The following is a 17,044-nucleotide window of genomic DNA, read 5'->3' on the forward strand; positions in this document are numbered from 1 at the left end:
ACCTTTTAGAGCTCGCATGCCATAAAACAAACAAACAAAAAATCTTTTTGAAAGCTGTAACTGGAAGTTAGGAGGGCAAAACCAGTCACTATTGCTTACAGATACAGTAAACTGCAGACAATCGAGAGGGTTGGTTGGGTTTTTTGGGGTTTTTTTTGTTTGTTTGCTTTTAAAAAACACCAGATTATTACAGTGGGTAAGTATAGCTGTCAAAGCCTTGACAGGAATCCCAGCTATTTTTCCTGCTACTGCTCCTGCACACCGACTTGTGTCTCTACTTGATCCAACTCACTACAGCTTTGTATTTTATACCCTCCTCCAGCATCTGGATTGCCTCTGTCTCAGTCAGCCACGTTTCTGGCCCGTTTTCCTTCAAATCTGTATTAGCACATCTTCCAAAAGACTTAATAAACCCCACACACTCTGCAGGGCAGATTAGGTAATCCTGTAACTAATCAAAACACAAGAAATAAACAAATTGAAACAAAAGAAAAAAAATAAATACACCTGCATGGTGAAAATGAAACTGAGCCATAGTGCTATTACTCCCTTCCTTCCCCGACACATATAGAGCAAGCAGGAACAGCAAGTGGTAGTACACCATCCATTTAGCTCATCTGTATTTTCCTGCTAGAAGGATCTTCAGCACTACTCTGCAAAGCACCTAGGAATACTTTTGACAGTTGAAAAAAAAATAAGTTTATTTTACGCCCATTAATGTGATCATAAACCAAAGGCTACTCTCTCCATCTCCCCAATACAGATATCCTCCATGGCAGCCTTGTCATTTTTTGCTTTATAATGGAGTCATTTTATTGTATGCAAGAAGCCTCAGGCATTTTGTGCAGCCCATTACTCTTTGCAGCCCACATTCAGATGGCTAATCTGCTATCAGCCAGAAGCTTGACAGACAAAAGGAAAAGGCAGGAAAACAGCACAGCACACACGGTTGCGCAAGCGCACACACACTTCAGCTACCAAGTGCTTGACAGTAGACCCAAGAACCAACAAGACACACACTTGATTGCAGTCCTACTTAATGCTTCTGTGGTTGAAGGAAGACATACGAGTTCTGTAAAGGTAGATGGGCTGGGGAAGACATTTAAAAAAAAAAACAAACAAACAAACAAAAAACTGCTTAAGTAGGATGCCTATTAAGAAACATTAAGGCACAAACCTGGAAGGCTTTACTTAGTAAGTAAGCATCTTGGAACTCGGGGGGGGGGGGGTGGGGGGGGCGGAATCACAAATATCTTTCTGTTCTAGGGATTTGCTATACAAGACCTTCAAAATGCTTAAAAAAAATACTCACAAAAGTTAGAAAGGCGAAATAAGGGCTACATATAAGCAACTATAAACTATTAGAACAAGAGATTGGGCAAGTTTTCAGTTTCATCATTTCTGTTTTCTTACCTGCTCAGAAAAGAACTCTGATGTTTGTAAAAAGTTGTATATTCTTTCCTGTATCCCAAACTATTGTGACACCATACATATGCAAATCACTTCACTGCATTTGTTTTTGCATATCATACTGCATAAGAAGGAGCTTTTTAATTATTTTCTTTAAAGAGCTTGGGGCAATTAAATGGAGAAGGCTTGCCACTTCATACCAAAATAAGGAAAGAACTCCAGCAAATATGGGAATTAAATACCTTACTTATTTTGTTTCTGAAGGAAAGCATCTCACCAGATTCAGAGGCAGTACTGGCAAAAGTATTTTTTGAGAGCCAGATTTACAGGGAACAGTTTGCATCACATACCTTGTAAGATTTTTCTGTGAGGATCATAAACCTCTGTTGTGTATCATGATTTTAATTCGACTAATTCTATTTGTATCCTTTGCAGCTGGAAAGCTAGAGTTGTCCCTCTTTTGTGAGCTGGCTTAGCTCACAGAAACAGAAAGGCTGCCACTAGTTTTAGTCACTCGCATGCTGAGGTACAAACCCGGCTCATCCTTTTAAGAAGTCTTTCTCCATCGTGTAACTACCACATCAGCTATGCAGGCTGATCCCTGAAGGCATGATTAATCACGTGGTGAAATACAGAGAACTGTGGCATGTTATACTGCGCTATGTGTCATTGGAACTATTTCCCTTTTCCTATGCTACAACTACCAATTCAATTTTGCTTCTCGTTTCTGTTTAAGTTATTATTCCACTTCTGTGCAGAAAGAGTCTTGCAGCATTTTTACTGCAATATAGGACTGATTCTATCTTACTTCCACTATTTGTTGTAAGTTATATTTAGGGTTTCAGGAATACAGTATGTCAGTCAATTTGAAATCTGGAAAAAGTACAAGGTAAATCTTACCATGAAGAGCAGAAGTTGTCAGAATAGTCTTTTCCACAGATTCAGTCTCTGTGGTTTTAGTATCATTACAACACTGTTATGAACAACAGGAGTTTACTATGTGTTACTACAGGGAGCATACAAGGCAGCTTAATAGATTAAATTATTGGATATAGCAACTATACATACATACGTCTACAAAACAAGTTCTTATTATAAATGCAAATTCACTCTTAGCACTCAGTAGCTAGAAAGTATCAAATAGCTTATTATAACAAGTCGTCCAACAATGTGCTCCTATCTGAAGTTTAAAGTTGGCAAGAACAGTGTTTTCTTGTTGCCTTTGAGTCACAGAAGTTCTGAAATCCCCCATGAGTCTTGTCCTGCAGGACGAGTACTTCTCTCCTTCTGTGGCCATCTGCAGCACCTCCTCAACAGCAGCACCATCCCTGGCGGCACTCTGCAACCTTATCTTTCTCTCCCACATGTACAAGGTAAGAGGGGGGAAAAAAATACTACATTTGCATATGTAATTATGGTGTAGCTCAGCAGTGAGCAAAAAATTACTGGAAGTTGAGAATAGATATGCCCAATGACCACACCTTAGTTTTTCAAATGAAAACGCTTTGCAAGGAAGGGGAAGGGACAGCAGCAGGGAAGGAAGCCAGTCATTACAGCTCCAATTCTGCTTCAAAGCCCTTATTCAACACCTCACGCTCTTTGCGGGGCCAACTGTACCTAGGTCCTTCCTGTGAACAATAACATAAGAATGAATCCAGTAGTATGTGACTAGTTCTATTTCGCTTAAATTTACCGAATAGCTGTACCAGGAATACTAGGAGAAAAAAGGGCAGGCTATGGAAAGACATAAACAGAACAGGACAGAAGAATAAACAGGTTACAGATACTGAATAGTACCTCCTTTTGCAGTCTAGAACTTCACACAACTTACAGTAGATAGCATACGGGAACTTAAGAGAAAGAATAAAATGGACTAGAAGGTGGGAAGAAGGAAAAAAACCTGATGTATACCTGAAAGGACACAAGGCAGAAATTCCTCAAAGCATTGGGAAAAACTGTTTAAAATGAAGTGTATTCAGAAAAAGGGACAACTCATCATTCTTATGTTTTTGGGCATTAAGAAAATTACGTTAGACTGGGGGAGGGGGAAGGTGTTAGGAAAACAAACAAAAACCCCAACCTGCTTCTTTATGTCAAATGTACCAGTTTAGCAAAAAGCAACCTAATCCCTGTAATTAAAGTCTGATTTTTCTGTTCTTCAGTTTGCACTTTTTCAGATGGAACAGATTTCCCCAGGCCTTTTTCAATCATGCCATATTTGTGATGTTCTGTAATTTCATTTTGCTTTCTCCGATACACACTCTGTGGACTGATGTCTCCACAAAATGGAACAGAAAACCGCCCTCAGTGTCTGTCAGTTGCCTGACAGAATTTGAAAAGGGATGTTTGCTGAAATAATGAAAACATTTCATATCACAATAACTGAAGGTGCTCCTTAGCGTCACTGGCCCAAGTAGCATTTGATCCTAACAAGGACAGGCACACTAGTTCAAGGTAAAAATCTTCTCTCTACCACATCAGACTCTCTTAACCCCTTTACTTCAAGTGTCATCCATGAAAGTCATGCTCAGGATGATCACAGTGAAAGGCCAGATTTATAATCCATTTATCTCCAGCGCTCTTGCCAGCTCCTCCAATGTTCCCAATCTAATGCTTGACTTGTGAGAAGCTAAAAAACACAAGAGCTTGCAAAAAGACAGAGGATATCTGCATCAAATCCAAAAACATACTTAAAAGAAGTACATAAGAGATAGTTAAGGAAAAGTTGTTTCTTTTCTTTCTGATACACTCCAGTCTCTCTCTTATGGGGTTCTTAGTGTTTAAAGAAGTAATTTTACATGTCCTTTCACTCAAAAAGGATTGCTACTCGTACTTACAGATCCTAATTGGATAGGATGGAATGTCATCTCAGCACAGGATAGAATTTCTTTTTTACTTTCTCTCCTCAGTCATAATTGAGCCCCCTAACACATCCGGAAGAATACATTCATCATTAGACATGTTCATTTGCTTTACATAGTTCTCCAAAAATAGACACATTGGAACAAATGGAACACATTGAAGGCAAAGCAATGAGGGAGATGCTACCAAACAGCAAACATTTGTAAGGGAAGCAACAAAGGATGCCAGTTTTCAGGTTTTAACCTTTGGGTGACAGCAGTTGTTAACCAAACTGCTTTGCAACAACAGGGGTAAAGTCCTCACATCAAGGAGACTGTGACAGCTGGGAATGACAGCTGAAAAGGACAGAACTGAAACAGGCTGCTTTCAAACAGTACTGACTTCTCAAAGATGAGAAAGCATATTTTTAGTTAACTTCTGTTGCTCTGAAAAAGCATGTTAAAATAAAAGATACAGTTACATTACAGTAATTGCATCAGAAAAAAGCACAGGGTGAGACAAAGTAAAAAACCCTCCTTTCTTCCCTATTTGAGGTTCCTTGAGGGACAAATGTACAAGTCTAAAGAACCCTGGTTAATATGTTCAGCACTAACCAACTGAAACATGTGAATCACCGCCTGGCGGCTGCTCCACATGGACAGATACACACTTAACAAGTTTCTTCTTTCTGCTCTACCACCACCTATCCTCCTAATACGTGAATGTAATCTGTCGGTACTCACACAAGGAATCAGATATACAGGCCCTGATATAGGAAGAGAAGACTCAGGACATATATTTTTACTGTCTGAAAGGTCCTTACATACTGTCATATTTTTCTCAGGAGTACTGAAATAGATTTATAAAGCTATGCTGCATTTAACTATAGTCAGTATTTTACCCACCAAGTCTCGCTCTTCTTGACTGGGCTTCCCATTTTCCTCCACTGCCACACAGGAATTCTACTTATATATGCAAGAAAGGGACAAATAGATTATTTAATAAACAAACTGAGGCTCAGCACAAAACTGAAAATAACTCTATTCCTTCTTTAAAACAGGAGGGCAAGCAAAGATTAAAATGCTACAACTGTGAAGAGTTTTTAAAAATATAAAATTTCTGTCACTCTTCCCAATAACTTAAAAATAAGAAGTTAGGAACTACACAGCCAGGAAAGCAAACTGAGACTGTGAGAAATACCTGTGCGCTTGATAATTAGCTCAAGAAATTCACTCGATCAGAATATCAGAGGCAATGGCTTATTGAGAGGTTTAAAAAACGTGCCAACGTCACATGGAAGCAGAAAGCATCACAGAAAGCTACACGCACAAAACTCCTTCAGAATCCCGCAACAATTCCAGTGCATCAAGGCATCATCTAGTCAACTGAGGTCAAAGCTATTTCCCACGGTGATCTTCTTATGCACCCAACCAGGCACCAAATTCATCACTCCCTGGAAGACCACAAAGATGCATCAGAAATAAGGTATCAGACCTTCAGCAAGAAGCAGACTACTCCCTTCCCTATCGCATCCTCCCTCCTTCTCACACGCTCTTCACCTCGCCCATGCACTCTGCCCACTCACGCACACATCCCTCTGCTCTCCATGGTGTGCTTGGGTTTCTGCTTGATTTTTAATTATTATTTCAAACAGTACTTCCCTCTACAAGAAAAGAGTCCCTTATCATAACTGCTCTATCGCCCCGTCTCCTGACTAGAGCTAACCACACGTCTTCACTGATGAAGATACCAGACTGCTCTCCATGCCCGCCGTGCCTCTCGCTGCCCAGGCCCCCCAGGCAGGAGCAGCACCCACCTGCACCCATAGCCACTTCCCACATGGCTCTGCCTTAGCAGCAGCAGCCCCCTGCGACAAACAGTAGTGATGGTAAGACCTAGACTTGGCGTGTGTTTGTCCCAGTCAAGTTGACTTTGAGGCCTGACATTTATTTATGTGCTCCTGAGGAATTTTTGTTTTAAGGAGGACTTACATTTTTTAAGTTTACGTAGCAATCATTTTCAAATATTAGAAATACCAGCCATATGCTGAGACTCTTCTTTAGTCATTACTGTCCCAACAAAACCAATATCTGATTAAACCATCTCTGCCTGGATGCTAACCTCTAAGGAAACAGTCTTCTAAACACCCCACACATCAGAGTAGGGATGTGGATGTTAACAGTGTAGGTCTTAAGCCAGTTCCCTCCTACTGTATTTTGCATTTGTCTACCTACAGATCACTGAACTTGGGAATACAAAAAACACCAGAAGACAAAATTCTACTTCTCCAGCACATCATTACATCAACATTGACTAGGCAGACAGGAAACACCACCAGTAAAGATACTACCTTAATAGCATCTAAAAATGACTACAGAGAAAATTAAGTTTTGCATATTGCCACTTGTTTGCTGAAAGCACAAGTATTTCAAAACAATAAATATGAAAGAGTTTAAATACTTAAACTGAAAAGAATAGTAACCGCTAAATGATAAATCTGTTCTTTTTCTTTAAGGCTCTAGATCAAGCCAAATGCAAGGGCAGTCCCAAGGATTAAAAATGGATTGAGACTCAGTCTTGCTATGGACTTCCTGTGTGACCTTGGGTAAGTCACTTGAGAATTTAGTTCTCAAAAATAACAGGCCTATTATAGCTGCCAGAATGAAGCAGCAAAGTTTCTGAGACCACAGATGCAAGCCAGGTCCTGCTTACTTGCCCATAATGGAGAAGATCCTACCTGGTGAGATCTTCTGAAAAATGTAGAGACGTATGACCAGAACATCAGGAATATCGATATAAAGCACTTGAAAGTTCATCTGGAACTGTACTTTGAAAATTACTACGAAAGCCTATATAAAACCAGAATTACTTCTGTTTTTCAACCTCTTACTTTGTGTATTTCTGTGAAACCTATCACAAGTAGAATCTTTATGATTACGATCTCCAGAGATGCAGTATGTACTGCTAAATATTGGATTTACAGTCAACGAAGCACACCATATTCTAATCAGCTTGCAATATCAATTACCTAGAGTTTTTGAAATGACTACAAACAGCTAATGAGTTGAAAGCAATGAGCTTATATTTTAGGTAAATAATAATGACTGGATTTAGAAGTAGGGATTCTTAAGAGCCATTTGGCCAGATACTGTAGTTCCAGCAGTTTCCCTGCAATAGGGAGCATTTGCTCAAAAATCAGTTAAAAAACAAACAAGCAAAAACCCCACAACCCAAGCTTCAGAGAACTTGGTTTTATTTCTTTAACATAGTAATAGAGTCCCATGCGTGTTAAAAACGTCTGCCATCCCTCACTGGCATTTTAAACCCTATTAAAATAGACATTTCCACGTGAAGAAAGGCATCACACTGATATTTTTCACTTTAGTTTACTCCAGCCTCCTACCCAAACTGTAAAACTTCTGTAAGAAGAAAAGACAGCTTAATACCACCACCCAAGTCCCAGTGGGGAAGGAGAACCTGCTGTAGAACCCCTTCCCCCCGCACGGCCGACGAGGAGCTTGCTTGCAGAGAGCAAGGGCCTAACGGAAGTCCGTAACGCTGCTAATTAACGGGACCTGTAATAAAGCCTAAAGTCGACAGAAAGACTCAATGGTGAGGAATATCTGATATAACAGAAAGCGTTCAACAGAAAATTTGGGCTGAGTTCAGAGGAGTCAAATCCTCAGACTTTTAAGTAAAAAAATGACTTCTACTATACAGAAGCCTGTGTCAGAGGAAAAGTTTCATCTGCTTGCTACTTTTCATCAACTGTTTCAGCAGCCAGTTCACCAGAGTCCCCTAAGCAAGGAAAACTGTTTCAGGCTAATCACCTTAGAAAATTCTGCCTCAGGTAGCTAATTACCTTAAAACACCCTGCTTTACAACTGTTAAAATAACAAGCTAAATAAACTAAAAATAACTGAGAGAATAGTGAAGGGATAATGACATTTTTGAGTGTATTCCCATAATATTTCAGTAGTTAACATGAAAATAAAAGTATTACTTGTTTATATGAGAGAAGATTTCCCTGGACTCAAACAGTTAATTCAGTTGTCCATGTAGACCTGTTCACCGTGCCTGGAATTTAAACTCGGGAAACATTCCTCAATTCCCAAATTGCAAATTTAAATTAATGCTGGAGTGAAAACACGGTACCTAGTGAAAAAGAAAGGGAGGGGAGCAAGAGAAGAAAGGCATGACAAGGAACCCAGCATCACTAACGCCTGACATCCTGCCAGTAGTTCACACCTTGGAGCTAACAGAAACACGCCATGCTTTTGCCTTATTCAAAGGCACTTCTGATCTTCTTGCAGCCCTTCGCTTTGTAACAAAACTTTACATGAAATGATTATCTAATAAAAATAGAGGAAATCCAACTGTAAAGCAACTCAAACAGCACACTAACAAGTCAATCTATATAACCTTTTACTCGTTGTTACCAGGGGCAAACAAGAAAAAAAAGCCTGCCTCATAGCATGCAGAATTTACTCAGTTTCATACATTCTTCTTTTTACCATTAAATATGCATCTGAAAAACAGAAAGCACATGTTATTTTCAGAACGTCAATATAAAAGGCTGGTATCTTTTTAACCCTGTAGTAAGGGAAGTTTTAAATATTTTGCTTGCTTTACTTGTCTCACAGCATTGCTGAAGAACAAGATGTGTTACTTTTAGTTTTGCTGTTTAAAACAAATCAAGACAATACTGTAATATATATAAAAGATGCTAAGAAAGCTAAGAAATCCTGATCCTGCAAGCCAACTCAGAGCAAGAAAACCTTTGCCGATACTGAATCTATTTAAAGTCCACACAGGATTCACATAGTGTGGCAATGCAGATGACTGGCAAAAATCACATCCCACTTTTCTCCTCCTCCTTTCTCTATCAAAAGGAAGGGAGAAGGGGAAAAGGTAGATAGGAAAAGAGACCCCGATCAGCGCTGTTTGCCTATTTTATCAGAACGGTGCCATCATCCCAACAGTTTGCTAACTTTTTTGCTGTAGTGGATGTTTTTGTGTACTGGACAGAAGTAACGGCAATGACACAGAATAGTTTTCTTCAGGTATGAAGTGCCAGATTTTTGTGTAAGTGGAAGCTTTAATGGCAGCGCCAGTCAGCTCTTTTGCTGATCTCCTGTAGCTACCAATAAACAAGGTACCAGCTCTAGAGTTAAGAAGATAAGACTGTCTTTCCAGCTACAGTTAATGCATCAGGATGGCAGCCATAAGTTCTGGCTCCCAGAGAAAAAAAAACAACAACAAAACAAACCGAAGAAAAAAAACAACAAAAATTTACAGTACAAGAACAGCTGTGTTAAGTTTATCAACAAATAAACAGAAGGAAAGTTTACAATATAGTTACTAAATGCCATAACCCAGTATTATTAAGTGGTATACTGCATGCGAAGTACTATAGAATCATAGAATCGTTTTGCTTGGAAGAGACCTTTAAGATCAAGTCCAATCTCTCCTCAATAAACTCACATTCGGTGGGAAAGGGGGAAAAAAGGCAACTGGAAGAGCACAAAATTCATTTAGTATATACTACGAACAAGCCAGCTGCTGAAGCATCTCCTGTACAGTGATGTCTTGTTAACAGACGATACCCACCTATAAAAGCAAAGTGCATTTAGAGATTTAGAAGAAAAAAATCTCATACTTATTTATTGATAAGTTTAAAGGGTTAACATTTTTCTAGCCAATTTCTTTAGTAAATATTTGCAAGTCAAACATACACCCACTGCTGAGAAATCTCTATTATCCAGAATCTATTATCTAACCCATCCTGATGCTTCAATACACAATAACTTAAGTTGGTTTTAATTCCTCAAAAAAAGGAACCAAAACCAGCCTAAACCAAGACACACTACAATTCTACCTTGCAGCACTAGTTGATAAAGACTCAGAGGCTTTTTGTAATAAAATGGGTGCAGTGATAAGGTCCAAAAGTGAGAATGATGAAAGATACCTGGAATGATACCACATCTTATACACCTTTTGTTTTCTGCGAGTGATACATGCTGCAGACAAAACGTTTTGTGCTAAACAGCCTCAAATCTGGTTTTCTAATATTAAGCACAAAGGAAAAACACTGACAGCAAGCTTGGTAAATAAATCCCTCCCTTGAGAACGAAAGCAGCAGACAGGAGGGGGCTGACATGCATGCAGGAGAAAACTAAACACCATCTTTTTTTTCTACCTGCACAAGTTGCCATTTGCTGCAGCGATCAAGAACCTCTTTTCCCCGTTGATTTCAAAAGCTAGGTTTTCAGAGAATTTCCCTCTCCAGTCATCTGTTGATATGCTCTAAGAGTATGATATTCACATCACTGGATCTTTAAGAGAAAAATCCATTTTCTTTCCTGTTCAGGTAAACATGTTTACAGCTCCTGCACAGACGCTGGGTGGTTCAGACTCACATGTCACACACATGTCGTCAGCAACAAGAAAAGCCCCTTTCTCCGATCATCAACATTTTTAATAAGGTAAAAAGAAAAGCACTTTCCAAACTTACCTTTAGCACAGCCAAATCCTGAGCTAAATATAAATATTTACACTAGGACAAGGAATTAATAACGTGAGCATGCAAACAAAAATACTTGCTAGAAAACGCACACAGCAAAAATAAGAAAACCCTCCTAAGTTCAAAGCAATCAAATCAACTCGTTCGCCCCCGGAAAGGCCGTTATTTATCACCGCGTTACGCCCGCAACAGCCAGGATTAGAGAGGAGAAGCACCGATCGTGACTCTGATCTATTTCAGAGACCGTTCACTGCGTATGAAAACATCTCGGATCGCAGGCGAAAGCCTTCCTATCTGTGACCCTGCACAGGAAATGCCACATAAAACCTAAAATTGCCAAGGAAGGTTACAAAATCTCCTGCTTTACATCCTACTGCGAAGAGTCGCTACGAGGACCGAACTACTTCTCCATTTTCCAGAAAACAAGTAGAGAGTGGGTGTTACGAGCGTTTATTCCCCCCACCGTGTACCTTCCAAATGCATCTTAAAGTAACACACGTACCAAAGGGGGGGGGAACCACACGCAACCCAACCCCACAGCTGCCCTTAAGTCTGAAATGTAAATGTAATTCCTTATATAGACTGCAGCAGTTGGTCACACACGCACGGAGAGCGGAGCGGGGGCCCCCGGCCAAACCGTTACCACCCATTATTATACAAACAGGTACCTCCGAAGCCAGAGGGAAGGGAAGAAACTTCGCCGCCCGCCCCCGCCGCCCGGCAGCAGCCCTCCCTCCCTCCCTCCCTTCCCCACCGGGACCCGGGGCGGGGAGGCGGCGCGGCCGCGGGGCGCCGCCGGGGACCAACTCTCGGCGGGGAAAAGGAGGAGGCGGCGAAAAGCGGCGAGCGGGCGGCGGGGGCGCCGGTCCCCTCCCGCCGGCCCCGGGCGGCCGCGCCGCGCTGCCCCCGCCGCGGCGACAGTGCCTCCCCCGCCGCCGGCTGTGCCCCCCCGCTCCGCTCCGTCCCCCCCTCCCGGTGACGGCTGGTGTCCCCCACTGCTGCCCCCCGAATGGCGAACGCCAGCCCGCCCCGCGGCGCCGGCCGGGAGCGAGGAGCCGGCCCGCTGCCGGGCGAGCGAGGGGAACTCCGGCGGGCAGGCGCTCCGGGGCAGGCGGCGGGGGGGATCCCGCCCGTAGGGCCGGGGTTGGGGGGAGGGAAGGCGGGCGGGGAGGCCCCGCTCCGCCGGGGCGCGCAGGTAACAAGTTTCGGAGTTGGGGCTGCCGAGGCCGGCCGGGCGGCGGAGCCTCCCCGCCGCTCCCCGCGGGGCTCGGCGTCCCCCGCCGGGGGCCGGAGGGCGGCGGCGCGGCCGGGGCGGGGGGGGGCCCGATCCCGGTCCCCGGCGGGGCGGTCGCGGGGCGTGTGGGGGAAGGCAGCGTGTAACGGTCCCGGACAGGCGGCGGAGTGAGGCGGCACCGCTAGGCGGAGGAGGGAGGCGGACGGCGAGGCGAGGGAGGGAGGCACCAGGTAGCGGATATAACGGTGCGGAGGGAGCCGGGCTCCCGGCGAGGAGCGGCGGGGGAATTACTTTCGCGCCCGCCCCAACCTTCCCCCCTCCGCGCTCGGGACGGCTCTGCCCGGCCCCCGCCCCGGCCCCGACCGCCACCCCGGCGCGGCCCGGCCGCTGCCCCGCGGGCTGACTGACCGTTATTGCGCCTCGGGTTCGCCTGCTTCCTGCGCTTACACCTGGGGCCATCCGCCATGATCCTCTCGCTTGTGTCTAAATGCTCCAGTCACCTCCTCCCCCGCCCTCCCCCCTCCCTCCCCTCCCCTCCCCCCCGGACCTGGTTTACGACACTGGGTGGTTTTACTTTTACATCACCTTCCTACACCTAGTGCTCGGCCGGAACCTTGTTGCCAGGGGAGACGGGCGCTTTACGGCAGGACGTTTGAACGGCGGCGGGGGAAAAGTTGCGGCCGCAGGTACCGGGAGCGGCGGCCGTGGCCTGGGGGGGCTCTGCGGGGCGGCCGCGCCGCCGCCCGGGGACCCCCGACCCGCCGAGGAGGGGGGACCCCCGTCCCTCCGCCGGCGGCAGCAGTGGGGGGATCCCCGCGGGACGGGGCGGTCCGAGTGGGCGGGAGCCGGGGGGCGGAGGGGGGGTGGTCGCCGGGGCGGCGGAGGGGGATCCCCGGCGTCGGCGGGGGCGTTCCGCCCGCCCCGCATGGCCGCGCTGAGGGGCCGGCCCGCCGCCTGCCTCCCCGCCCCGCTGCCAGGTGCCTCCCGCCCCGCTGCCCTGCGGCCTGCCCGGCGCCAGGCCCCAGGTACCGCGGGGGCGGGCGGGCCCGGCGGGGCCGAGCCTGCGCCGGCCCCGCTTCCTCTCGCCCCCGCTGCCTCGCACCTGCCTTAGGGCAGCGGTGGGGCTCCCCTCACCAGCCTCGGCAGCCTGGCCCCCCCGCGGGCTGCCTTACCGTAAGCCGGCCGGGGAAGGGAGGGCAGGGGCGGATTCAGGTCGTGCCGGTCATCTCGCCGTAGAGGTCTGGGCGAGGAACAAACGGCTGGAGAAGAGCGATGCTGTTCCCACCGAGTGCGAAATCTGTCGTCCTTGGGCTTTCCTTAGTCACGCTTCCCGCTTTTACGAAGAGGAGAGGAGGTAGAAAATTCTGTGCCCTAAAAAACAAAAAGGGAAGGGAGCCTTTTTGCACGGATAATTAATAAACAACCTTGTTTGGGCTTAATAAATATATTCAACGTATTAAAAATGAAAACATCGCCATCAAACACTTATACTATTTATTTGCTCTTGCTTTTCCCTTCGGGCAATAAAATAACAATAACTTTCCATTTGTTTCTAGGCTTTCTTCTTTCTTTTTTTTTTTTTTTTTGTCCTTATCCTGGGATGGTTCTGTAGAGTTTAAAGTTTTGTGCTTCTGGGGAATTCTTTTATGCAAACAAATTAAATTTCAGTGAAAGCATTTCTGTTAACGTGATAATTTTAATAAATAATTTATACACTACTGAATTTGAGGCCTTTAGTTATTCTACACTGTCTCTATGTGCGATACGTTCACATGCTGTAACACATCACCTTGTCTCATGGAAGCTGCATAGCATGTCTCTAGAAAAATGAACTACTGAACACTGGCAGTTTGTGCAAGTACCTTGTATCTGAAGCTTACCCAGAAGTCAGTACAATCAGAAATGCTTAGAAAAGAGGTACAGGGCTAAAATGGATGCAGAGTTAGGTAAAGTTCCAGTGGGATTTTTTCAAAATTAATTATACTCTCAGAAAGGTACATGAATTGTGGATTTGGGTACTCACATGAAAACAGCTGTTGCCCTTCTTTACAGGTACAATCCATTTGTGTACTGTCTCTCAAAAATTGTTAAATTTAGGTGTAGTGTTTTTACATATGTATCTTTAACCAGTGTGAATTGGCTGCTGACTTCAACAACTTAATGAGGATCTACCCAAGAGCTATTAAAGAAGGGTAATGAATCAAACAGTACAACGTGTTTGATGGACTAATAGAAGTCATTTAAAAGCATTAGATTTGGCGTTAGCCGGGAGTACCAAACCCCAAATACAAGGGTAGCTATGAACCGCAACATGAAACCAACTACAAGATAAAAATGAAACTCGTCAGCAAAATTTTGAGTGAGTGAATTGCAAAGTTTAAGGCAGAATCTTGTTTTTGTCCTGCTTTAATAGTTCAGCATCCTTGCTTGACAAGTTTTTGTACAGAAGATACTTGTGGCTGTGAAAGTGCTTGCAAACGAGGGCTTAAGTTGTTTTGGAATTCTTGGATGTTTTTATCATTCTGTGGATTAATTTAACCGAAATATCATGTACAAGTTTTCATGCTAAGTTTTCATTTCCTTAAAATTTGTTATGTTGTAGAAGGTAGTTGCAAAAATTAAAATAATAAGGTATGTATTTGTAGATTTGTAACAATGTTCCCCTGCTTGCCCACACGAAATTCCAGGCCCCTCTTTAAGCAACTTTCAAGTAGCTTGTTTTCTTGAGTTTTGTCACTTTTCATCTCTGGATAAGAATTCTTGTCTCTTCATTTTGAGCAATTTACGTTTCCTAACAGAAAGAGGAGAGAAACAGTCTCCTGGTGTTTGTTACTGCCTTTTTTCAAATAGCCACAGTGTCTGTTTGAGCATTGGTTTCTTGAGATTTCCATGCAGCTAGAAGAAACTGGTGACAGCTCTTGCTGCCCATTAGTTTCTGAAGAGCAGAACTGAAACTGGCAGGAGCATTGCTAGCTCCACACTGCTATCGTTTTGATAAATGAGAACAGAAAACCAAAGCAATCTTTGTATATGTTGTTTTTGATACCAAGGAGGTCTAGAAACTAAAAAAGCGGAGGATGGTATTTTGCATCAAGTTATTGATTACCCCAATCGCTTTTCATTGTGGAAAGTGTCTCATTCACAACTTGCAAATAGGTATGTGATAGTCTGTTTTTTTGGGTTTTGTTTTTTTTTTAAACTTTGATATATTTGATCCAAGCAACTGGGCACTTCATGTCTTTGCATACAAAGTTCCCATTATTTACTGCGCTAAAAAGCATCACAATTAAGGATGCAGCCGCTGTCAAAGCGTTTTGACCTAACAAATTCTTTTAATCATGGATGCAAACCCACTAGTTAAAGTTCCTGCTATCTTTGTAGTGTTCTGCAATATATAAGCACGTTGTATATGTAATTTAAACTGGTTTGTGCTGCAAGAATGAAAAATCCTGTCTTTTCTTTATGGTGCACAGCTTTCAGTCTGACTTTTCAGTCTGACTTTTCAGTCAAGGATGCAGGAATTAATTAATGTACTAATTTGCAAAACCTGGGCAAAGCATTATATTTTCTGCATCCTCCTAAATGTGGCTGGCTTGAGAATACGTTTCTTTAAATGAGGAATTCTAAGACAGTGGTCATCCATAACAATTTGTTCATCTCCAGTGACAGAATTTGTGTGGGAATCTAGGCAACCTAAATAGGTGTAATGTAGTTGACATGTCAGATTGCATAGCTGCTGTACTTCACCTTTTTTGAAATTTATTTTCATTGTCTGAAGACAGAAATTAAAATACTTCAGTAGTCACGCTGGAGTATGGATGCTCGAAAGCCAGCTAAAGATTATTACAGATGGTTTTTGCCATTTTAAAAATAGTCCTATATGTTATGTTGTGGTTTATGATCATAAAACCATAAATCATGTTAAGGTTTATGAGTATGTGTTATTAAGTAAAAGCATTCAGTCCTCTGTTTGTATGCTTACTCCTTATTCATGTTTACGAAATGAAGTTTCACGTCCTGTCTTGAGTATTCTGGATTTAATGGTGTTCATTTAGTTGAATGAATTTAGAATCACAGTGGAAAATAACTCAGTCAATTGTTTCTTGTTTCGATTCTGGTTTGTGGAGATCCTTTTTTTTTTTCTGATTTCCATTAGTGAAACTATTTTCACTTCCATGTATTTTCTTGGAATGTCAGTTCCTAAAATTTACTTTTCAATTGATGATTCCTTTTCTTTTTTGGAAATATGCTTTTACTCCTCCATAGAAACTGTAGTTGAAAGATTTAGTAGGAGAACAATGACCCAGAAATATGCAGCTTGGCTGCACCTAGCTGAGGAACTAATCTTGAATAAAATGTGGATTTTAGAGATAGCAACATACAGTTTTAGTGCCCTTCCAGATGGTCTTTCAATTTCTATTTTTGCTTCCAAGTGAATCTAATACATTTTGAACGTGTACCCTGCGATGTTGTACAGTCTCAAAAAATGGTAAAGCCACTTGAAATTTGCATGTTCACTTAGAGCGGAGTTTGTAAATATTTATCAAGAGAAATTACCCTTTTTTCACTTTCCTCACCTTATAATTTTTTTTCTGTTTCTGTACTTTACCATGAATTTATTTGTTCATTTAAAGCTCGAAGCTATGATTCCTAATAAATTGTCGTGTCTTGCACAACTTCAGACGGCTGTACCTGCTTGAAAGATTTAAGCATAAGGATGTAAACTGCCATAAAGCATCAATGTGTGCGTAGCTATATATAGACGTAATGACTTGCATACATGCAATTGACTTTTCAAAAATCTTCCTTGTTAAGAAAAAGTGTTTGTGAAGATCAGAAAGGCCTTCAGAATCATTTTGTTTCTCTTGCTCTCCTTTTGCCCTACCTGTTGCATATTGTTCTTCCCTTGAAAGCAATTAACCTGTGCCGATACCTATGCCAGGTTGGTGTGCTGGGTAAAATAAACGTACGGAAACATAGCCAGGACCTACAATTCCATTCTTATGCTAATTTTAACTTTAGAGGTGTTCTCTGTT

The 17,044-nt window shown here is 43.0% G+C and overlaps 1 protein-coding gene across 3 annotated transcripts in view; it reads right to left on the bottom strand.

The window, feature by feature from the left end:
• ZEB1 (zinc finger E-box binding homeobox 1) overlaps nt 1–12,587 on the bottom strand; it is a 127,532-nt gene extending 114,945 nt beyond the window's left edge. For 2 of the 3 annotated variants that reach the window (XM_063324514.1, XM_063324513.1), the window contains exon 1: nt 12,417–12,587. In XM_063324514.1, coding sequence (XP_063180584.1) covers nt 12,417–12,474 — 58 coding nt within the window. In that variant the 5' untranslated portion in view covers nt 12,475–12,587. Of the gene's footprint in view, nt 1–11,442; nt 11,459–12,416 lie in introns of those variants that run through there. The other variant, XM_063324515.1, reaches the window with a different exon arrangement.
• Nucleotides 12,588–17,044: the final 4,457 nt, after the last annotated feature.

Source organism: Chroicocephalus ridibundus, chromosome 2, assembly GCF_963924245.1.
Source record: "Chroicocephalus ridibundus chromosome 2, bChrRid1.1, whole genome shotgun sequence".
Classification (NCBI taxonomy): Eukaryota; Metazoa; Chordata; class Aves; order Charadriiformes; family Laridae; genus Chroicocephalus; species Chroicocephalus ridibundus.